The 24,396-nt window shown below is 35.3% G+C and overlaps 2 protein-coding genes across 4 annotated transcripts in view; both read left to right on the top strand.

Annotated features, from left to right (window-relative positions):
* Positions 1-3,863: 3,863 nt before the first annotated feature.
* LOC140159098 (uncharacterized) lies at positions 3,864-14,188 on the top strand. Its single transcript, XM_072182445.1, has 2 exons — positions 3,864-4,075; positions 9,721-14,188. The coding sequence occupies exon 2, from the start codon at positions 9,761-9,763 to the stop codon at positions 12,140-12,142; it is 2,382 nt and encodes a 793-aa protein (XP_072038546.1). The 5' UTR covers positions 3,864-4,075; positions 9,721-9,760; the 3' UTR covers positions 12,143-14,188.
* An 8,599-nt stretch (positions 14,189-22,787) lies between these two features.
* LOC140159096 (ornithine decarboxylase 1-like) overlaps positions 22,788-24,396 on the top strand; it is a 35,348-nt gene continuing 33,739 nt past the window's right edge. For 2 of the 3 annotated variants that reach the window (XM_072182444.1, XM_072182443.1), the window contains exon 1: positions 22,788-23,058. In XM_072182444.1, coding sequence (XP_072038545.1) covers positions 22,957-23,058 — 102 coding nt within the window. In that variant the 5' untranslated portion in view covers positions 22,788-22,956. The remainder of the gene's footprint in view (positions 23,059-24,396) is intronic. The other variant, XM_072182442.1, reaches the window with a different exon arrangement.

Here is a 24,396-nt window from a genome sequence, read left to right as displayed (position 1 = left end):
GATAGGTCTGATGTGCTCTCATGTCCCACAAAAAATGCTGTCGAAACGCTCAAAACGCTCATTCCAGTTCCCTTAAGGCAGTAAAAATCTGAAAATGCATATTTTTACTTATTTCAAAGCAAATGGCCCTTTAAATGTTTTCAGTAAAATGCCAAATGTGTGGGACCAATAAGTTAATACCAGTTGCTGTTTTCGTAAGTTTTACTACATCAATGTGAAACCTAGTGACCAAAAGAAAATCGAAACTAAAAATCAAGAATGTGAAAAGGCCATAGACACTCATCTGGTATCAAGCAAGCTCAGATTATCACGAGTACCGTCCAACACTAATTTGGGAAGCCCTTGACCTTCAGCTACACCACATTTCGCCATACTGCATTTTAGAAACGCTTGCTGTTAGAATAAGAAAAATTTTAATGCTAATTTATTGCACATTCTAGGGAAGCGTGGTTACCGTTTTAAAATAACCGAGTGAAATGGTTTTCAAGAAAATATTTTTCCTGTCAAAACTGAAGCATCCTCTGTACAAAAGAAAATATGAATATTAACTGCACATCATATATAACGATTCGTGATACCCAATTGTGGCACATTTGATGTCGTTTATGAGGCAGAGAATTTTATTTCAATTTTATATACGCCAAAATATTTTTTAATTGAGCGAGAATGGCGATAGAAAAACGTTGAAAATTCCATGTATAAATTACATTAGACCCCACCAATGATTACTGTTTCGTTTTTATGGTAATCTAATCTTTTATTTCCTGAAATAAAATTAGGGGTCTAATGTAGATTAATTGTATAATTGATGAAAACATCGACGTGTAAAAAAGAAGCTGCAAGAAAAATGGTAGGCCACGCCACATTGATAATCTATGCTTTTAGTATACGGCGAGTTCGTAGCGCACGTGTGAATCTAAATCGATATACTATTGTGCGTGTATATAGCCTCATTTATTGTCCTATTTCTGTATATAAAACACGCAGTTATCAACAATTGAGCATTAATGTTTTTAAACAAATTCCAAAATATGGTACGTTTTCTGTCTTTGCTTGTCACGTGGTATGTTGAAGTAGTGAAGTTGCGATTATATTTTTAAATTTTCATCATGACACCGTCAAGCCATGATAGCCGAGCGGTCTAAGGCGCTGGTGTTATGTCAATATTGTATATGGGTACATTATAGCGGCTCAGTGCAGCGTGGGTTCGAACCCCGCCGGCGCCTCTGACAAAATATTTTTTTTTTAAATTTCATATTATGTTAGGGAAATGTGGCTGGGAGAATGTATGTATGGCGAAGAGTGGTGTGACCTTCAGCATTGATAATACGGTAATCCATATATTCAAACCGTGCAAGGTATCTATGAATAATTGATCAGGTGACGTATTTACCATTTTTTATCAACTCTAAGGATGTAGTGTTTCGCCTGTTTTGACGAATGCAACCATGTTTGAATAACATTCTTATTTTCATAAAATGATATATTGTTCAATTATTATTATTATTGTAAATAATGTAATGATAGGCCTCATATGTTTCAATAAATGTTTCATCGAAGGTATAAAGTATATAAATCATCCAACTTTAGCTGTGCCAAAAAATCTTTTCCCCCTCCCTTTTTGACGTGCCACCCCCTCCCCTTTACGAATGTAAGTGTTTGGGAATGCATATTTAAAACATAAATTGTCTTACCATATAATGCAAGCAAGGAATCTTACATATTTTATATATATGTTCCTAGTGTTTTCATATTTTTGTCCATTTTAGGGCGTAATATAGAAACGGTGCCCCAAATATCTCTGTCAACCCCCCCCCCCCCCCTTTAATTAGCCAAAATATGCTTCCCCCTCCCGGTGTACACATATATTTGGCACCCCTAAATTAGTCAATTAATCTAGCTGGCCATGCGTCAAAAGTTGGGCACTTAAATAGATTGGAGTTGTGACATTTTACATGATAATTTAGTACCAAGGTTGATGAACAATGATCATATAGCAATTAAATAATTAAGTAGTTTGCGTAATGTCACTAGCCAAATCGGCATTGGAAGTTTGCAATGCATTGTGGGACAGTTTTTGCAGTTTTGGGACATAATCATTACAGCAATTTCCCCGATATGTCAGAGGTCAAAGTGTCCAAAAAAACCCGGAAGTTACAATAGTGATTAGCTTATTCATTAATTAAACTAATGAGCTGGTTTTTGGGTCACTACATCTTTTTCCATATAGACTTTATTAATGTAGCAACAAGTAATTAGTAATTTTTAATTGTCTAATTAACAAATACTGAGGCAATGAATGCTAAACATGATATCACTTGGCTGAGATCAAGTACAGAAACAAGTAGAAATCCATCAATAATGTTTATTGAGACAATAGTGTACTAAATCACCATTGTACAACATTGTGATCCTCCGCCACATGATCCTCCGCCATATGAGCCACCCCTGACTAATTAGACTTAACGAGTTACAGTAATTAATACAAATGAAAATCATTAATTTTTGTTTCAGAAATTGAAAGGCCAATGTCTAAGGAAAAAAATAATACTAAACAAGCTCATAATAAATATCAAATAAACAAACTACATGCATGTAAATGCGTCTTGATGAGTAAGAATGCAACAAAGCCACCCTTTTTAGGTGCCCAGTATAAAAAACATGACCCTAGATGCAAAACAGTTGATTTTCAGAAAGTGTCAAATGAATAGATAATTTGTACTCTTCCTTGATTTATGATTATTTGTGACTTAAACTAGTTAATGAAAGTATTTTAACCAGCTAATTAGCAATAATTTATATTTTTGAATGATTAATTGAGTATAATAATAACGAAATGTTGATCACCCTGTATACATAAAGGAAGCATCGCTCTCTCCCGCGCACCCTATACAAACTATATTATTTTCTGGTGGGCATTTTCAAGCCCTGTTTGATTTTGACCTCCTCAGATTGTAAAAGTGCTCCTGAAAAGAAATTAGCGATTCAAAACTATACAACTAAAAAGTTAATTGGTTCACCCTGTATATCTTCTCGCACACCCTGAATAGTCATGTTCAGGTCATTGTAATCTATATTATGTTCTCAGGTTCTTTATGCTTTCCAGCAATGGTATACTTTTACATACCTGATTTGGTACATAAAATGTTACAACCATTTATCTCAAAACTCGTGTTTTCACCCATGAAAATAGCATGACACACATTAGGGTCCCAATTTATGACATTATTATGTTTTGTTGAATCCAAGTGTGTAAAAATATTGGATCCAAAACATAATAATGATAAAATTGATGCTTTACGCCCAATATTTATTGGTCTCGCTATGAGTTTTAAATATTGGACTCGACTACGTCTCGTCCAATATTTTAAAACTCATAGCTCGACCAATAAATATGGGCTCAATCGATCCAATTTTATATCACACATGGCCAGCTATCAGCCAATCATCAACCAAGGAATCAATCCAAAAGGCCGGCGGGGCAATGCAGGGGTAAGACTTCTCGGGCAGGTTACCCAATCCATTTCCAATCAAGTAATCAATATAAATAATGAATATCTACGAATCAATTAAATAATTCACCAAGTATTCAATATGAATTGATCAACCGAGGTCAATTACTAGTAGTAAATTATGATTTTCATTGTTAGTAGTAAAATTAGTAAAATATTATGAATGTAATGATATTCAAACATAATTATTTTGGTTTTTATTGACAAATCAGGCGAAACACCAAGTCCTTAAAGTTGGTAAATACGTCAGTTGATGAATTATTCATAGTACCTTGAACGGTTGGAATATATGATAATACAATGTACCGTGCAGAATTCATATCCGTTGAACTTGATCAACAAACAGTAGACCTACTCCCGGGACCTACTATTAAAGTGTTAGGAGTTCAGAGTCCAAAGCGAAAACAAATAATTGCACTATGCATGCTATAACGTGTTATTCGGGATTCCGAATGGTTTGACGATTTGTACATTCAAGTGTACTTCAACTATATCGTACTGTAACTGTGTGTTCTAGGGCAATCGTTGTGAGGAAGTTCTGTCAAGTTCAAAACTGTTAAATGGTAGGTAGTCATGGTAGTGTAGTATTAATTTTGTCACGATATGTATTCATTGCTAGTATAGAGGTCGTCGAGCCTTTTCAAGCGTAACTTATAACAATAGTGCTTGGTATATGATTGTACGCATACACCATTGTTCATTCACTGCCAGGTATGTTTGAACTCCCACGTAGGCCTATTGTTAGAGTCTATACATGATATAGTGATTTCGATTTTTGGCTCTATTTAGCGCCGAGAGTTTGCACCAGTGCTTGGCCAATGCTGATAACGCTAATTAGCAATAAGCTATTATGGGTAATTAATAGTGTTATAGTTGTATACCATAAGGCCGTATAAAATTAATGTTTTGGTTCTCGTCCAGAGGATTTTCATGAATTGATGAGGGAGGGAGGTGTTTTTTTTTTTTTTCAATGTATAATTAGCATTGTCAGTAGTTTTCGGTCTTCTCCAACAGTGCTCGAGGAAACGATGAGGCCCTTTTTTTTTTTTTTTTTTTTTTCTGAGGGATAAACCCCTAAACTACCACAAAAAGACTTGGCAGTGATGCTTGTTCTCTAATAAACTTATTTATATGTATGACGATTTCATAAATCATTCCAAAGTCTAAAAAAATTGAAAAATCTAAAAAAAAAAAAAATCTGACAAATCCCAGAAATTGAGGAGGGAGGGACGAGAACCAAAATATTAATTTTACACGGCCTAATGGCCCCGGGATATTGGCTCACCCAGAGGCGTAGCAAGCGAGTGGACAGGGTGGGCCCTGATGATTCAGGGGCCCGAGCAAAGGCGAAAATGACATAAGTGCTGATAAAGGAGTCATTAAAGGGCCCCGCACAGCTCCTTGTCCACTGGCTCGGAGTCAGAAAAATTTGCAAAATATAGGTCACAAACACCCATTACCCCTCATTTCACTCATTTTATCATTTTTTAACTTCACCTAGGATTATTGGGGGGGGGGGGGGTGGGCTGAATGGTATTCCAGCCCCTGCACCAATAATCAGTACTCCCATATTATCCACAAACCCACATCCACATGCACAGGACCACCCCTACACACCTCTCACACAACACACTCAGCCCACACCTCCTCTAACACAAAAACACACGCACACTCCATTCTACCAAACCCTACATCCACACGAACAAACTCACCCCATGCTTACACACCCCCACATCCACACACGCACCCCGCACGGCCAAACACACACCTACAAACTTAAAATAAAATGAAAATAATCTTTATCGTGATGATATTTTGTGCGCATTGAGCTTTACGGAATTATAAATATCAACACAAAATAAAATTCAAATAACAACCAAATTTATAATAAACATCGATCAAAATACTATTAGCAAATTAAAGTGTACCGCCTAACCTTTTGGATGCTGTTCCACCATTGGTCATAGGGAGTGTCCCTTTGGAGGTGACGCGTAAGTAGAGGTGTTAAGACCCCCTTTTCAGCATCGCTGTCACCCAAAGACCCCACATTGTTTTCCAAACAAATGCTCACATTTTTCCATTTTGATGTACCACCCAATGGCATTTCCATTATTTGAACGTCAACTTTCATTTATCACTGATTTGAAAAAACAAAGTTATTTAGAACTGCAAATCCTAAAAGTGTCATTATGGTCCCCTAATTTAGGTCCAAACGGTCCGTCTCTCACCCAATGACCCCATATTTTGCACATTTTGTTCTCCCCGAATGCCCCTTTAAATACTGTGAAAGTGTCAGCCCTACACCTATATCAATTTCATAATGAACTGTCCCCCGGGAGGTACCTTCTTTGTTCCTCAAGGTGAGGTAACAATAAAAAATAAAATTTCGCGACCTTGAGCAATGAGCATGTTGAGCTAAATTAGTCAATAGCAGGTAAACAAAGTACCCTTTAAAAAAACCCCAATATCTCAGCAACTAAATCAGCAACCTAATGCCAAAATTAAACATGCTCTCTGACCCAATGACCCCATATTTTGTATATTTTACTCTCCCCGAATGCACCTTTCTGTCAGCCCTATACCTATATCCATTTCATACTGAACTGTCCCCCGGAGCTAAATTAGTCAATAGCAGGTCACTAAACAAAGTACCCTTTAAAAAAAACCAATATCTCAGCAACTAAATCAGCAACCTAATGCCAAAATTAAACATACTCTCTGCCCCAATGAACCCATATTTTGTATATTTTACTCTCCCCGAATGTACCTTACTGTGAAAGTGTCAGCCCTATACCTATATCCATTTCATATTGAACTGTCCCCCGGGAGGTACCTTCTTTGCTCCCAATGGTAAGGTCACAATAAAAGAAATTCGCGACTTGGAGCATGTTCAGCTAAATTAGTCAATAGCAGGTCACTAAACAAAGTACCCTTTTTAAAAAACAATATCTCAGCAACTAAATCAGCTATGACCTTCTTATGATATACCGTAAAATTCCGTCTACAAGCATATATATGCCTCTAAACGAGGTTTTTTTGACACAAGAGACAAGAGGCAGACACTCTCAACAAAAACGTTATTTGGAGTTTGAACAACTATATTACTGATTAAGGCGGCTGTACAAACATGTATATTTGTAAGACCAATCTATTGCAATGTTTTTGAGAAGGGTATTGGCCTTTCATATCTTTCGTTAAAAAACCCTCGTTTAGAGGCATATATGCTTCTAGACGGAATTCTACGGTAGGCTAATAAACCAACTGGTTATAAATGGGTTGTATCAAAAACAATAGATATTTGAATTTTGTTTCAGTTTTAGAGGGGTCAATGTCAGACCTTTGTGCTGTTGAAAAAAATAGTTCCATTTTCAACATGTTCAAGGACCAATGTGGATGTAAATTGTAACTATCTGTCAATGTCTATGATTCAGTCAAAAAAGACTTGCAGCCCCTCGGTATAATGAAAGACACCCCTATTTCCAATAATGTGGTCCTGCCACAAAAATTTCACAAACCTTGACGGCCCGGTTCATGATGTGTACAAAAGATAGAGAAATATATTTGTTACATCTGAATTCCGAAAGAGTGTATTTTGAAATAATTATTAAAAGCGATAGAATTTTTTTTTGATTTTATAGTTTGACTTTACAAATAACATCAGAAAAAGGGTAACAAAATCATACTTTAACATGTTTACGTAGATACTGGTTAGGGCTACAAAGTACCCCTTTTAAAGGCTAATATCTCATCAATTAAATCAACTATGATCTTCTATGGTGCTACAGACCACGTACCTATATTACTTATAGGGAGATATCTACTAGGAACCACGCATTCTTGGAAACCTCGCTACGCTCGCTATTCGAGGGCCATTTTGCGACTCAATCGTGAGTAGTTTTTTCGCTCGCTATTATGTGGGCCATCGTGGTTTGCGACTCAATAGTGAGTAGTCTTTAACAAAGACTAAATGTGTAGTAGCAACAAAATTGGATTGTTTCTTTCCGTTTTGACTTCCGGAAGGTCACCCTGGGTCCCTGAGAATGGAAACAATAGCACGGGTTACCGATTCTAACCCCCGTGAAGTCATGGCAAAATACAAATATCTAATTTTGTTGCTACTATTGATTAAAGACTTGGCTATTTAGTGTCATTATGGAATTAAAAAAAAAGTCATAGCTGATTTAGTCGTTGAGATATTGCCCTTTGAAAATGGTACTTTGTATACCCTTACCAGAATAATGCATTAACCTATGATTTTATCACTCTTTTTCTATGCAATTTCGAAATTATTACTAATAACTTCAAAATGAACTCTTTCAGATGCAGATAAAAATATACTGCTCTATCCTAGCTTTGTGCACCTCATGTACCGGGCCGTTGAGGTTTGTGAAATTTAGACGACTTTTGTGGCAGGACCAAATACAGGGTCTGGCATTTTGCAGATAATACATTTTGAGTATTAAAAATCCCTTAAATTGAATGAAAACATCCCCATTGGACCGTGAAAGTTGGAAAATATTTTCGTTAACCGAAAGAAGGTTTGACATTGACCCCTCTGAAACTAAAACAAAATACAAATATCCAACTGTTTTTGATACTACTCATTTATGAGCAGTTGGTATCAGTCATGTATTCACTATTTATAAATAGCAATATATAAATTCTTGATAGAGAGCAATGGAGGTTGCCATTATTCTAGCACAGTGGGTTGTCTTCCTGTACTTTTCAATGGTAAGGCAGTTGACTTCAGCAACTTGTCGCTCAAAATTTGGTGTGTTTTACCGAATAAAAACCATTATAAAATAAATGGCGCTCGGTAAATTTTTAAATGCTTTCGGTAACTTTTCTCTAAAATCAGTTTGTCATAACATATGCAAGTTACGTGATCCCCAATCTTCAGATTTTTGGCACATGCCATTTTTGTGAAAATTCATGAATACCGACATCTTGTTTTCCTATTCATTTGTATGGAGTGAATGCTTATCTAGATATTCTTTGCTGATACGATGTTGTGTAATGGCTGCGCGCGCCAATGTACCCTATGGTGATTTATAAATAGCTATATAAAAATAGTGAATACAGGACTGTTTATAGCCTATCCATAGGTCATAGCTGATTTAGTTGCTAAGATATTGTCATATACAAAGGGTAAAGTGACCTGCTACTGACCAATTAATTTAGCTGAACATGCTTCAGGTCGCAAAATTGAATTTGTTTCTTGTGGTCTTGGGAAGCACAACAGGTACCCATGACCAATGGTTAAACACCAATCAAGAGGTTGGATGTACACTCAGTCTCTTTTAAACTAGCATGGAATGACCCGTTTGTGAATTTGGCCGCCATCTTGGACTCAAGTACAATTTGGTAGTGACCCCAGATCTAATTTGGCCATCATGCTTCAATGAACATACAAGCACTTTTGAAGTTTTACAAGTTGTACCCCGGGAGTTGTAATGACTCATCATCATGGATTCATTGTGTCATTTCATCATTTGTTTCAAAGTAGTCAAGAGTGTCATTTTGGGTCATATGGTGAGTAGGTTTAATGTATTACCTATATTTTGTTAAATAAAGTATTATAATTTTTCTGAGACTGTAAATAATTATTCTCTAAACTGTACATTTGTGTGCAAAGTGAGGGCGCTATTTACACATATTTTAAATTTAAATTAGTAATGTGACTTATTCTGAACATTTAATGAACAAAATTCTTGAAAATTTCCTTGCCATTTGTTAGCATTTTTCTGATGTTCTAATACCATTATACAAGTGTCTGCACATTGTAAAGATGCAAATAACATTTAAGATAAAAGGGGACGGACCCGTACGAGCCCGAACTTTACCAACACAATTTCTCTTTTTTCAGGAGAAATACGCATAAAAAATTGCAACGAGTGTCAACTTGTAATGTAATAATTATTCTTTTCGAATGGAGTTAAACTTGTTTTTGCAATAGATATGCCCTTTAATGTTATTTCAATGAGCCAGTTTAAATCCATACAACCTTTATTTCAAACAATCAAAATTATTTGATATCAGAAGGACATTCCTCGTATTTAGAATGCAATTCGATATGTCTGGTGTACTCTCAGCTCCCACAAAAAATACTATGCAAACGTTAATATCCGATTCCTTAAGCAACCATACATATATCTGTTTTATGTCATTTTAACAATATATTTGTCTGCTTTTTATACACACTTTACAGATTTGACTAAGCTGATAATTCTTTTGCTAGCATCGTTCCAATGGAGGAATCATTGAACACAAGCTTGAATGAACATTGTACCATATGCCACGGAGAATATCACCAACCTAAATTACTGAATTGTCTGCACAGTTTCTGCCAACGATGTCTTGTGGACAAAGTATCTGGAACCGTTGAAGGTCAAAATCAAGAAATCCTCTGTCCACTATGCGGAGAAAAAACTTTGGTATCAAATGGAAGGATAGAACTACTTCCCAGCAATGAATTTCTGCAGACTAGGTCGAGTCAGCAGAAGGTTCTCGTCTTGATTGCTCGCAGTGAGGTCACCCAATGCCAATCGTGTCTAAAGAAAGCTGAAATTCGAGCCAGATGTCTACATCAGGATTGCAAACATTTCCTGTGCGCAACTTGCGAGAAAGCTCATAGAGATATGGTCGTATTTCGAAATCACAATGTCGTGACGCTGAAAGATATCGAAAAAGGTAGCTCGTCGTCGTTGCGAAATTGTTCAAAACATCCTGCGCTACCGCTGGTATTATATTGTGAGCCATGCTTACAGGTGATATGTCAACGGTGCAAGGTGTCGAGCCATTCAAAACGTGGCCATCATGTAGTCAGACTAACAGGGTCGATAAAGAGTCAAAGGAAGGCTTTGAAACAACGGATACCCAAACTGAAACATGTTGGGACGCAATTCAGACGTGCAACAGCTTTCGCTAGGCAGACCCAACAGCGGATTGAGCGTTATAGAAAGAACTCGGAGCAGATGGCAAGTCGTGTGGTAATTGCTGATGTAATGTCGCAGCTTTTGTTAGAATCAGATGATTGTGTGTTTATGAAACTGTATCCGAATGTCAACTGTGCCATTAATAAGATAACTGCATGCAAGCCAGGTGAATTGCCATGTGTTCATAATGGCACAGAAAATAAGGTTTCTCATATCAACATGCATCAACCAGAAAATCAGGATAACGGTTGGCTCTCTAATAATGAAAGAGATGCAAATATTAACAGAGATGTGGAAAGGAGAAATGGGCTAACATCGGCCAGGTACAGTGATGAGGAATCAGTTGAGCAAATACCGGTGGTGTCCATTGATGGAGAGTCGGATGAAGCATCTGTAAAGGATGACGAGTATGCAGGTGATGATGATAATGATGATGATGATGATGATGATGATGATGATGATGATGATGATGATGATGATGATGATGATGAGGAGGAGGAGGAGGAGGAGGAGGAGGAGGAGCAGCAGCAGCAGCAGCAGCAGCAGGAGGAGGAGCAGGACGAAGAGGAGGTGGTGGCGGAGGTGATGGTGGAGGAGGCGGAGGAGATGGAGGAGGATCATGGTGCTCTCCAGTCTTCTATGGAAGAGAATAACAAAAGGGCTTCAAAATCGTTGAAATCGGTATCATTTAATGATACCGCGAACATAAACACATATGACTTAATAAGCGATGACGATGACGGTGTTGGTGATGATCACGACGATAATAATGCTAGTGATGGTGATGATGAGGATGATGACAATGACGATGATGTGACATGCGACCAATCGTTTGCTACTGCAGAACATACTCACACAGTTTGGCATAGAGTAGGAAAGATCGGAAAGACTTTTGAATTCAACAACGCAGGTGGAGTTAGCGTAAGTCCTATCAACGGAGATGTTGCGATCGCTGATCATACTAATAGCAGAGTCGATGTATTTTCACTAGTCGGGAACTTTAAGTTTACCGTACGAAGTCAGAAACCACTTACAGGAAAAGGGAAAGGAAAAGGTCCCTACCGCATGGCAGAGGATGTTGCATTCAACTCAAGTGGACATTTGTTTGTCGTGGACCAGTCTAAATTCGTTCAGAAATTTGGTATTGACGGTGCGTACATGGATATGTTTAACGTTCTAGACGAAGACATCCCTCCCAGAACGAAAGTCTGTTCATCTTGCATTGCTATCGACACCAAAGATCGGATATATATCGGAGATTATGTACGTTCCTTAGTGTCAGTTTTTACTGTCAATGGAAGACATATTCGCACCGTGGAAGTGTCGATACCGCCCATGTTTCTGGCAGTAAACAAAAACATGGAAATACTAGTCACTCAAGGACATAAGAGCTGTACAGTTCTTTCCGTGCAGATGAGCACAGATAATGTCCGGACGCGGAAGTTTCATGTAGCAGATGTCGCCACTGTCACGGGGGTCGTTTGGGACAATCAAGCAACGGGCTTCTTTGTCGCATCCCAAGAAAAGCAGCGCAGAAAAGGACAGGTTCATTATTACGCCAGCAATGGTAACTATGTGAAATCTATCGCAGACAAACTCATCAACCCACTAGGATTGGCGCTGTCATCAACCGATATACTCGTCATTGCTGATTTGCTTAGCGTAAAGTTTTACCATTTTAAGGAATCCGAGTAGAGCATGTCTAGCAAAAAGGATTATTCAACTCATTACCGGAAAAGAGGTGCAAAGAGTAACTGAGATATTGCTTTATGAGATAACTATCGACAATAATACATTTGTGAGATATTGCTTTATGAGATAACTATCGACAATAATACATTTGTGAGATATTGCTTTATGAGATAACTATCGACAATACCGTAATACATTTGTGAGATATTGCTTTATGAGATAACTATCGACAATACCGTAATACATTTGTGAGATATTGCTTTATGAGATAACTATCGACAATACCGTAATACATTTGTGAGATATTGCTTTATGAGATAGCTATCGACAATACCGTAATACATTTGTGAGATATTGCTTTATGAGATAGCTATCGACAATACCGTAATACATTTGTGAGATATTGCTTTATGAGATAGCTATCGACAATACCGTTATACATTTGTGAGATATTGCTTTATGAGATAACTATCGACAATACCGTAATACATTTGTGAGATATTGCTTTATGAGATAACTATCGACAATACCGTAATACATTTGTGAGATATTGCTTTATGAGATAGCTATCGACAATACCGTAATACATTTGTGAGATATTGCTTTATGAGATTACTATCGACAATACCGTAATACATTTGTGAGATATTGCTTTATGAGATAACTATCGACAATATTACATTTGTAGGAAACGCACAGATTTGTGTGGCGGGGGACACTTAAGGTTAGCAACTATTTTAAACAGTTGCGATTTGGTAGTTCACAGCATCTTGTGAATGGTAGTGAGCTTTGGCAAAAATTGCATTGATCATTTCATAGCGAGTGTGTAGAAGAATTCAAATATCATAGACATATTTTTGTAGGTGGTCTTGAATTATGTTGTAAAGGGGGCTTAAACAACAATTTTGTAAAACGTACATAACTTATTAACAACAATAAATCAAGAAAGTTTTCAAAGTATATGATTTATAGAATGAACTTTTGCAAAACATCAAAGTGTTATTTTTCAATAATATATTGATTTTGATAATAGAAAATTATTTTTTGGCTGCTTCGACCAAGAATACCTCGTCTACCCTTAACAAAAAGATCAAAAAGAAATAAGTAAAAACCAGTTATACAGGGTGAGTCAAAAAAACTGCAATAGAGCAAAGAATCGATATTTATGTAAGAACCAAATCGAACTTTCCCAATATTGAAAGATTATATAAATGCTACACTCAATAGCCACCTTCTGTGAAAATATGAAGTGAATCGCAACTACCGTTGAATTTTGATGAGTCCTTTTGCTGCGATACCCAATTTCGTTTTTGTCCACGAGGTACCATGTATTTTGAATGAGAGCAAACAGTGCGCGATAAAGGCACCATATCTGAAACTGACTTTAACTTAAATAAGGTTGATTTTTGCGTTATTTTGATTTCTTTTTTCTGTTCAAACAAACTTTCTAACATTACTTTAAGTCCTTCATACCTCACTCGACTCCAGCTCCAGTTTTTTTAATCCCAATATGTCCAACTTACTGAATATTTTTGTAATTCACTCCATTTCAATTTGCGCGCATTTCATTTTGACATTTGAAAAACCCGCCTACAAATTTGTATGTTTTTGATAGAGAACAAACATCTTTAAAGTAAAGGAAAAATTAAAATAACAATAAATAATGTTTCTTCTCCTTAAACAGGACCAAGGGCAATAACACTTTGGGTGCTCCATTTTATTTTAATGCCAACGAGGTTAAGAAAATGGCAGTTGTTCCAAATCTACCTTACACAGAGTGGGCTGACATTCAAATTTTAGATGTCTCGTGGACAAACATTAAATTTGGGTAGCGCTATAAAATTTGTCATAAAAACAAAACGGTTAATGTTAATTCCTCAATTTTTCCACACAAGGTTACTGATGGATATACCATATATAAAATGTTTTCAAACCTAAAAAGTTCAACTCGGTTCTTAAGTAAAAATGGATTCTTTTCTCTATTGCACTTTTTTTGACTCACCCTGTATATGACATTGTGATGGGCACCCTTTTAATTATGCAATAAAGAGAAAACCCTCTTTCTTTTGCAAGAAACTTATCTTGATCAAAGGTTGGAAAATGCTTTGAGGAAAGAGTGGGCGATAGAATCTTTTAGTTCGTTTGGAACATTTCACAGTAGAGGGGTATCAATCGTCTATAGAAAAGACTTAGATGTAAAAATCGAAAATAGTCATATTGCTGACGATGGTAGAAAAATTTTGTTGAATATGCTAATCCGTAAAAAACCTTGCACTTTAATCAATCTATATGCACCAACGAAACAAAAATACAAAGATATTTTCTTCAAGAAAACATTTCATTGGATTAAAAGAAATGCTAAGTACAATGTTATTATTGGTGGTGATTTAAATTGTACTCAAAACCATAATAAAGATACTAAAAACATGAAAAGGAAAAATGTACCATGTAAATATCTGCAAAAATTATTAAACATTGTAATTTAATTGATATCTGGAGGCATAGATGGCCAGAAAAACGTCAATTCACATGGAGACAAATATCACTTGGTTTATTTTCTAGGCTAGATTATTGGCTGATTCACAAAGAGTTCATCGATGTTGTTAAAACTACTGATATTAGACCCTCTGTAAAATCAGATCATAATGCTATTTCATTAAAGTTACAAATGGGAAAAACAAATACTGGACCAGGTTTTTGGAAATTTAATTCTTCACTCACAAATGATAATAACTACAAAAAAGAGATTCGTGAAGTTATTTGTTCTTGCCAAAAGGATTGTACCCGGCAAAAATTATCCAATCAACTTACTTGGGAATTATGTAAAAGAAATATAAAAGATTTCACTGTAAAATACTGTAAAAAAAAGGCCCGATGTAAAAAAAAGCTTTTGGAGAAATTAGAAAATGATGTTAAAGAATTAGAAGAGAAAATGGATAATGTTGGAAATGTATTTAAGAACAGATATATTGCAGCAAAGTCAAAACTAGAAAAGCTGTATAAAGAAACTACTAAAGGAGCTATAATAAGGTCAAGAGTCAAGTGGTTTGAGGAGGGTGAAACCAATTCTAAATATTTCATGGGGCTCGAAAAACACAAAGCAACTAGAAATTCAATTACAGAACTTAAGTTAAAAACGGTAAAAAATATCACAGACACAGATGACATTCTAAATGAATCTGTAGATTATTATACTAATCTGTATAAATCAAAAGAAATAGAAGATAAAGATATTGATGCCTACATTAACAAAACTCGTGTAGAAACATTATCAAATGAAGAAACAATCGAATGTGAAGGGCTACTAACAATTGAAGAATGTACAAAAGCAGTACAAACACTTAAACTTAATCGATCACCCGGAATTGACGGATTAACTCCCGAATTTTATAAATGTTTTTGGTCTGATATAAAGGAAATGGTTACGAACTCCCTAAATGAAGGTTTTGAAAGAGGTACATTGTCTTTCTCTCAGAGACGAGGGATTATCAACCTACTTTACAAAAAGGTGATAAAAACAATTTGGATAATTTTCGACCTATAACTTTGTTAAATTATGATTATAAAATATGTACTGCTGTGCTCTCAAATCGTGTCCAAAATATTCTTAAAAAGATTATAAGTGAAGAACAATGTGGATATGTTAAGGGTCGTTTCATTGGACAAAACATAAGAATTATTGAGGATGTTATTGAATATTGTAATGGTAAGAATAATGAATGCGCTATATTATTTATTGATTTCCAAAAGGCTTTCGATTCGTTGGAAATAAATTTTCTGTTGAAGTGTCTAAAAAGATTTGGTTTTGGCTCGCAATTTTTAAAATGGATAAAAACCATTTATGCTAATATAAATAGCTGCATTTCAATGAATGGATGGTTATCAAGATCATTTGAATTAAAAAGAGGTATTCGTCAAGGCTGTCCATTATCGGCCTTATTATTTATTATGGCGGCGGAATTTATGTCAATAAATATTAAAGATAATGTAGATATTAAGGGTGTCTCTTTCAAAGAGGAACCAGACCTACAAATTAAAATTGTTCAACTAGCAGATGACACCACTGTATTTGTAAATGATATGGATTCTGTTAAAAATGTTATGGAAGAAATGGAGAAGTTCAGTTTTCTTTCAGGAATAAGTATTAACAAACAAAAACTGAGGGAATGTGGCTGGGAATAAATAAACCCTCGAATTTAATTCCAGATTTTAAATGGACCGAAGGTCCAGTGAAATGTCTTGGTTTATATTTTGGGAAGGATAAGAAGATTACTGAGGACCTTAACTGGAAACCGAAATTGACCAAATTGCAAAAAACCTTAATTAGCTGGAAAGCGAGAAAACTAACATATTATGGTAAAATAACGATTATCAAAACGTTGGGTATCTCACAAATACTTTATAATGCCAGCAATCTAAATGTACCAGAGTATGTTGTTAAGAACGTAAACAAACAAATTTTTAATTTCCTTTGGGGTTCAGAAAGAGAAAAGGTTAAAAGAAAAACAATAACAGGTTATATGGAATATGGTGGTTTGAAGATGATAAACTTAGAGCATCAAATAGCTGCTTTAAAAATAAAATGGATTGCTAGAATTTTAGATGGAAATAACAATAACGCTATATGGAAGAAAATATCACAGCATTGGTTCAAACAGCTTGGTGGCTTGTCTTTAATACTCGAGTTTAATTGTAATGCGAAAGACATAAAAGAAATCGTGTATGACAAAATGCCTCTGTTCTATAAAGAGGTTTTAAAAGCTTGGTATACACTGCAAAACAGACAAAGGAAAAACATTTCTGTAAACAATAATACTGTATTATGGGGCAATACAAATATAAGACATAAAAATAAAGTTCTTTTCTTTAAGGAATGGATTGATGCAGGTGTAATACGCATGAAAGACATTGTTATAAATAATAGGTTTTAAATTTAAATGAACTATCTCAAGTTATCAAAAATCCACTGAACATGTTCTTATTTCACAAATTAATTCATGCGATTCCGGAAAACTGGAAAAAAGAGGTCAGGAGTAATTCTATGCCCTCCTGTAAAGAAAAATCGTTCACTATTTTTGAAATTCAGAATAAGCAATTTAAACATATATCCATTCTTGAAACGAAAGAAATTTATAGTATGTTAAATACTGATCTGGAGAAGCCTGTGTGTATTCAGTATTGGGAAAAACATGGTGTGTATGCAAGAGTGTGGGAAAAGGTATTTCAATTTAAAATTCGAAACAGAATTGAAAATAGATTGGGGCAATTCCAATTTAATGTGTTATACAATCTTATTCCATGTAAAAGGAATTTGTATTTATGGAAACTTAGTAATTCAGATACATGTGACTTTTGTAATAGTACAGATAATTTGGAACATTTCTTTATGTGTTCAAATAACAACGTATTCTGGATTAAATTTTCAAACTTTATTTGTCAAATGGAAAATTGCAACTTGTTTAAAATAAACCTGGAAAACATTTTATGTGGGTGGGATATTGAAAATAATGAAAAACATTTAGCTAATATTTTAATTGTTTTGGGGTGTTTTGCTATTTACAAATCTAGAATAATATACAATGATACTGGAAAATCTGTACCTATATTGATGTTATTTATTCAGGAAATAAAAAGAATTGATCAAATAATGTTGAATACAAAACGAAAACTGAGGATAAATATAGATAAAGAAAAATGGAATTATAGTAAAATATATTGGAATATTAAGTAATGATACTACATTTATAATAATGGTAAGAAGAAAGAAAAAGAGAAAGAAAGAATATAGAAAATTTCATAAATAAAGGCGTAAGCTAGACAATTTATTTGTCAAAGATAAAAAAAAAAGAGAAAACCCTTATACCCTTGATTGTGTACAATAACATAATAAGTCAGATCTATTTTTGTTCTGAGAAATCATAATCTCAGGTCAATTCTACCAGGCAGTGCTGCAATGTCAAATGGTGATGTATTTGATTATTATTCCAGTTTACTGTTTACTATAAAACTAATAATAAAAGCTGAATGAAAACAACATTTGGGCTGCAGTTCTTTACGAGAAACACGGGGGGAAAGCACTGTAATAAAGTGCTCTCAAATATAGAACAATTGAAGATATGGATATTGTACATAAAGGGGGTCTCCGGCAATCATAACATTATGCCTTATATGTTAGAAAAATAATTATCAAGCACGAATCACGTGGTTTTATTTAAAACAAACTCATATTGATCATAAAACAGTCGGCTCTCAACACGCGATATTCAAAATTCCCGCGCCGAAATAGTCTAAGTGCAATGACGTAATGGTTGTTTGTGCTCAATTGTCGTCAGCCTTCATTGTATTACTGGGACGTCATTGCACTCGACAATTTCGGAGCCCGGGAATTTTGAATATCGCGTGTTAAGAGACCGATGTTTTTATTCGTTTTTATGGTCACTATGAGTTTGTTTTAAATAAAACCATTAAATAATGTTGGTATGGTTTATAACTCAATTTGAACAACTTTGATTTTTTTCCCTGTATAAAGTTCGATGACCTCTATGGCGGCCATATTGGACAAAATATTTTTGGCCCTCCCCCCAGAATTGTTCACCAGACTGAATTCGGTCGTGCGTCTTGAATTCGCCATCCAAAAAAAGGTGGCGATGTTACGTTTTTCCAAAGTCGACTCAAATTAAATGATGATACCTCTGCCAAGCAAGATGTTATTGTCATGCTTGTGGTCTCATTTTATTTAAGAAATAAAGGGTAATGCATTATCCTTTACGCAAATAATGTGTCCGAGGCAGTAAAAACGTAAATAATGGGTGAGGCGCAGCCAAACCCATTATTTAAACGTTTTTACTGCCGAGGACACATTATTTGCGTGTAAAGGATAAAGCTGCACCCTTTATTTCTATTCTATTACCACAAAATAGTGCGATTTAAAGAGAAAATATCATATTTTTTGCCCAAATATTTCAAGTTATTTACCTCAAGGTGGAGCGCCTAAGCGTAGCCAAAGCGTAAGTGATAGCGAGTATTGCAGAACGCGTAACCAAGCGTAATGCTTTGCGTAGAATGCGTAACGACGCTAATATACTGCATCGCGCTTTGCTGTGCGCTTTGATGCGTAAAGAACATAAAGTTCGTTGCCCTGGCCACTTTATTGTTAATTAATGTTCATACATACACGCTATGTAACGGCGCGTGTGATTGGTCGAGAGCCGGGCATAAACAGCGTTTATGCCCGGTGTCCCGGATGTGCGATCGCCGGGTAGGAAAAATGAAGGAAAATCATGACTTTTAATAATGTTACTTGTAATTTTTTGTTATTATTTTGATGAAATAAGAATTACAAAATGTTCTTGCATGTATGAACGGGGTTCATTCATATATTTTCATGACTAAACGGTTGTTTATGCCCTCGGGCCGCAAGCGGCCCCTCAGGCATAAACAACCGTTTAGTCATGAAAATATATGAATGAACCCCTAAGTCTTTCACGTGACGCGTTTCAACAAATCACTGTGCGCGATTTTGAATAATGGGTCGTGGGGATAATAGAATGCTAAATAAAATGCACTTTCAAACCTGTAAAAAGAAATTCTTCAGCCTTTGTAATACTGACACTGTGCTTCATAGGATTCAGAATGGGCAGGGTGGCGGAGGTGGGGGATGTGGTACACATAAACTCTATGGGATTGATATTTTTAGTGCATAATCTGCTTCTGTAAAGGCTGTAAATTGGATTTTGATTCTATTTAGCATCTAAAAGACTCATGATCTTACAGCTAAACAATTCTACTAATAGTTTTTAATCATTTATGATTGGTTTAGTCCAGAAAATGCAAAGTTTTCCATACAAAACTACCCGTTTTCATATTAAACACTGTAGTAAGTAATGCCGATGTCTTCAAAATCTAAAAGTTACTGTAAAATCTTAATTACTTATCCTATCATAGTCGAAGTATAGATTTTCTGAAGGGAAATTTAATGAGGAATCTAAATATGGACTTATTTTTTCTGTATGGTTTAGGGGCAAAATGTTTCAGTTCAAAATATGTTGAATTGTAAAAAATTCTAACATACTTTGGGACACCCTGTATTCAGAGATTACTAAGCAGTTGTGATTTTGGTTTCTTCCAAAGTCAGTAGCCTCCCCCTATCCTCTAACCAAATGAATGTTGTTTCCTTCCAATTTATTACTGCAAGTTGGCAATAAGCAATGCATTTTTTATCCGAATCTTTTTTATTCCACCTTGTATAACTTGAAGGTCACCCTGTATAATGAGTTGAAATGTATATTGCTTATGCCTTCAGCTTTCCAAAAATGTTTACTTTTGCTAGTTTAGGGTTGATAATTGTGGAGATAATCTAATTAGAAACTCGATTGGTATAAAAATTCAATTATTTGCGATGTAACGCTAAGGGTGGCGAGTTTAGGACACGCGGCCATACTACATCTGAGCCAAATTTCACACTTTTCACAAAAATTTAACAATTGTTTTGCTATGATTCACTATTATGCAGCACTATAATAGTATACCGTTTGCGCGCGCTCTATTCCGTAAACAGTAAGTATAATAAATAGACTGCTTTCTAGCACAACCACTTGTAGCATAGTGTGTAGTGCCTCGACTATGGATCGATAGGTTGCTGGTTCGAACCCCGGTCGATCCCAGGTAGAATTTTAAATCTAACTTGATTCGATTCTTTTTATTAAGTAAGAGGAAATAATAGTAGCCTAGTTAGTAGTAACTCCAACGGAACGCAACACAACGCTAGTAAGCATTTCGTAAGGTATGAAGAGGCACGATTCGTAGCGCTTGTTCGGGTACCCGTCGGATATCGTGAAAGTGTGACAAGAGGCTGCAGGTTCATAAAATTTGTCTCAAAGTACATGTATTCTATAGACGAATCCAACGAGCCAAGTCATGGTCAGTATTTGGTCGGCCATGACCGGTTCCCCGCAGCACCAAACTGGTGTTGTGACTGCCCAATTCGGTGGATTAAAGCCGCTTAAAATTCGATGTTAGATTCTTTTGTGTTGTAAACTGTCATAATTTTTTTTGTCTACGTGTAACACGGGTGATAGAATGCAGTTTAAAATATCCTCCGTGAAATTGGATTCGTCTATACAATCATTTTGTGTGACTATACAGGGTGTCACAGAATGATCTATACCGAATATGGAATTACTGATGAAACATTTTAATATGTGTTCAGATATTTGGGTTAAAAAACATACTTTTATGCAATTTTTACGACAATTTTTACCCAAAAATGTCATTAGTACAGAGAATATAACTTCCTCAAGGATCCTCCGCAGTCAATTTTAATCTTCTCCGTTACGTAGCTGCCAATATACTGTGGACATAAATATATGCTACGACACTAAGGACATACATTCTCTATACTTTTATGACAAATCCATCTTTGCCGGCATTTAAAATGATGAAACTCAGACACCACAACAGTTATCTTCAAAACTGCCAACAAAGAAACAATAGTATAAGATCAAGCGTAACAAATCCTTTATTTCATACAAGGATTACTTCGTAATATCATAAATAATGGATAGATATCGACTAGTTAGGAAAGTAAGAACAAAAGTACCTGCATAACATTTTCCAAATAACTGAACAGTTAGTAATTTTACAGATATTTTCAAAATGGGTTGTTTTGTGAAAACCCTAAATTCACCATTTTTACGCAATGTCCTGTAACTTATATTAGAAACGTCCAATTGCTAAAATCTAAAATTTCTAAGAAAGCTAAATATATGTAAATCTTAGAATTGAAAACAATACCGCCAATAATAATGCTCTTCATACCTAAAAATTAAACTTTCCTGGTATAGATCATTCTGGGACACCCTGTAGAAAGAGTCCTCACTAGTTGATGAACTTATTGATTCTTACTGATATTTCTGCGCAAGATACGGTACTATATTCACGATGTCAATATCAGCAAATGGTTCCTAATTTCAATGACTTTTATCTTTAGTCAAATTAAAACAAAAACAAAAATAAATCATTTTTGATTTGTTGATTTGTTAAAACTTGAAAAGTTGAAAAAATGAAGAAAAAAAAAAGATATCCTTGGATTGTCTGATTTAATGAATTAGTTTTGAGCCGACCCTGCTTCATCTTTATTATATTCTAATCTTACACTATTCATCAATGATGCATTTTGAAAATAGAATAAAATGGTAATTAGGCCTACCTGAAGGCTACTTTTCTTGAATAATTTTACCTTGCAATAGAAAGGTACAATAGAGGTTATCCACTTCACTCATGTGTGACTTCTAACAAAAGGCCCTGGTTCCCGTAGTATTCCTCATTCAAACCAATTTAACGCATGACCTTGGAGTTATCTGCATGACTTAGGCGGGCTATTTTGAAACAGTTATGGTTGCACATGCAGGTACTTCTTTTGAAAGTCCTACACAAGGTATAGCAGTCGCTGATAGGATATGCAACTTATAGAACACGGATAACCTCTATTCTAGGAATTCTAGGAATAGAATTTATAGCTACAACCTTGAAAGAAGTAAAAATGTTCTAACATCTTCTCTGATCAAGCGTATGACAAAATTAACAAAAGTAATGTTCATCAATACAGTCTGCCACGTCCAGTCTGCCAGTCTGCATAATAATAGGAACTGCTTTTACTAGGTGCTTCTCACTAGCGTTCTGACTGACTAGGTAACTCATAGTCATAAAGAGAAGACAAAGAGACTAGCTCGTTATAGATCCAGTTATCAAATGTTTCATATAAAAACGTCTCTATACTTGCACACACACTATACACTATACTGTTCATCAATTTGTCAATGGCCGAATTAAATGAAAACTACGTGGTTTGCGAGTACGAAAGAGGAACTACTAGACGTGATTTTATTCGGGAAAAAGTTGAGTATCCGGAGGACCGACAGGTGAGGCATTTTGTGTGTTTTTTTCCCGTTTCATTCTGCGTGTTAAATGTATGCTAGATATAAAAGATTCTATCAGTGTTTCGCTAAATCAGAAAATCAAAATTCAAAAATCTGATATTTGCATTTTTGTGAAGAGAATGGGACGGTGGTGTACTACAGGCTGTATCAAAGAAGTCATTGGTACCCATTAGTTTTTGGTGTTTGTTGACAATGCTGCTGCTTCAATAATATATGCGAAATTGGATCCTCATGAAATGCTCAGAATTTACGAAATTTTTATGACCTTTTATAAAATTCATCTATAAATAAGACAGCTCCTATATATGCAGGGCCGGATTTACCATTGGGCCAGATGGGCCCGGGCCCAGGGCTCCCAAATTTTGGGGCCCCCAAAACTGCACTGTGCAGTGTTTTCTACACAATGAGTTGAAACTGGATTTATCTACATAAATTGTGAAATTTATGACTTGTTATCAATCCTGATGAATCTATTCCAAGAGGCAAGTGTAGCTAACAATCGGGCTTATCACCCTGATCGGAACCGACTGTAACGAGGTCTTTAATAATGGGTCATCTGCCCTGCCTTTACCAGATCGATGAGCCACGGGGAGAGTGGAATTCGATTTTTCTTTTGGTCCTGCGGGGAATTGAACCAGGGACCTTTCGCACCAAAGGATAAGACCTTAACCAATGGACCATGACAATTAATTTCTTTGAGTAATTTTATAGTGTTTTTATGTATATTTTATATGTTTTTTATGTCTTTTAATGTAAACAATGCAAATGTAATATTTCATGTAATTTGGCCTTCGGGCCACGAATTTGAAATAAATTTAATCTGAATCTGAAACCCTAATGAAAATAAGGTCCATATTTTGGTGCTATAAACATACATCTCATCAAATGTTTTTAGCATACTTAAATTGTAATGTTCAATATAATATTTTAAATGTATACGGTATATCAATGTGATATTTTTCAATTGTTGCAACATTGTATTTTCAAAGCCTTGGGTTTTTCATTGTTAATGTGGATAATGCTGCATTAACTTGCAATTAAAACAGCTGCACTCGTTTTGTAAATAAAACATTTCCTCGAATTCATATAGGGCCTATGCCTCATTCCAAACATCACAAACAAAAACATACGTAATATCTACGTTTTATCTATTGCACTTTGCATCGCCAATAACAATAAATGAAACCTACAAAGAAACCAAAAGTACAAACAAATAAAATCTACAAAAATGAAATTTATTTGCTACTCTCATTTTAGTACATTTGGAACTGCGATTTATCAAACAGTTTGGGTATTTCAAGTATAACAAACAAAATAAAG

Source organism: Amphiura filiformis, chromosome 8, assembly GCF_039555335.1.
Source record: "Amphiura filiformis chromosome 8, Afil_fr2py, whole genome shotgun sequence".
Classification (NCBI taxonomy): domain Eukaryota; kingdom Metazoa; phylum Echinodermata; class Ophiuroidea; order Amphilepidida; family Amphiuridae; genus Amphiura; species Amphiura filiformis.
The sequence above is the reverse complement of the archived record's forward strand: the minus strand, read 5'-3'. Positions and strand labels throughout refer to the sequence as shown.

What these genes read in the sequence shown, in the direction of transcription:
- LOC140159098 (XM_072182445.1), top strand. Translation starts at nt 9,761, where the DNA reads ATGGAGGAATCATTGAACACAAGCTTGAATGAACATTGTACCATATGC.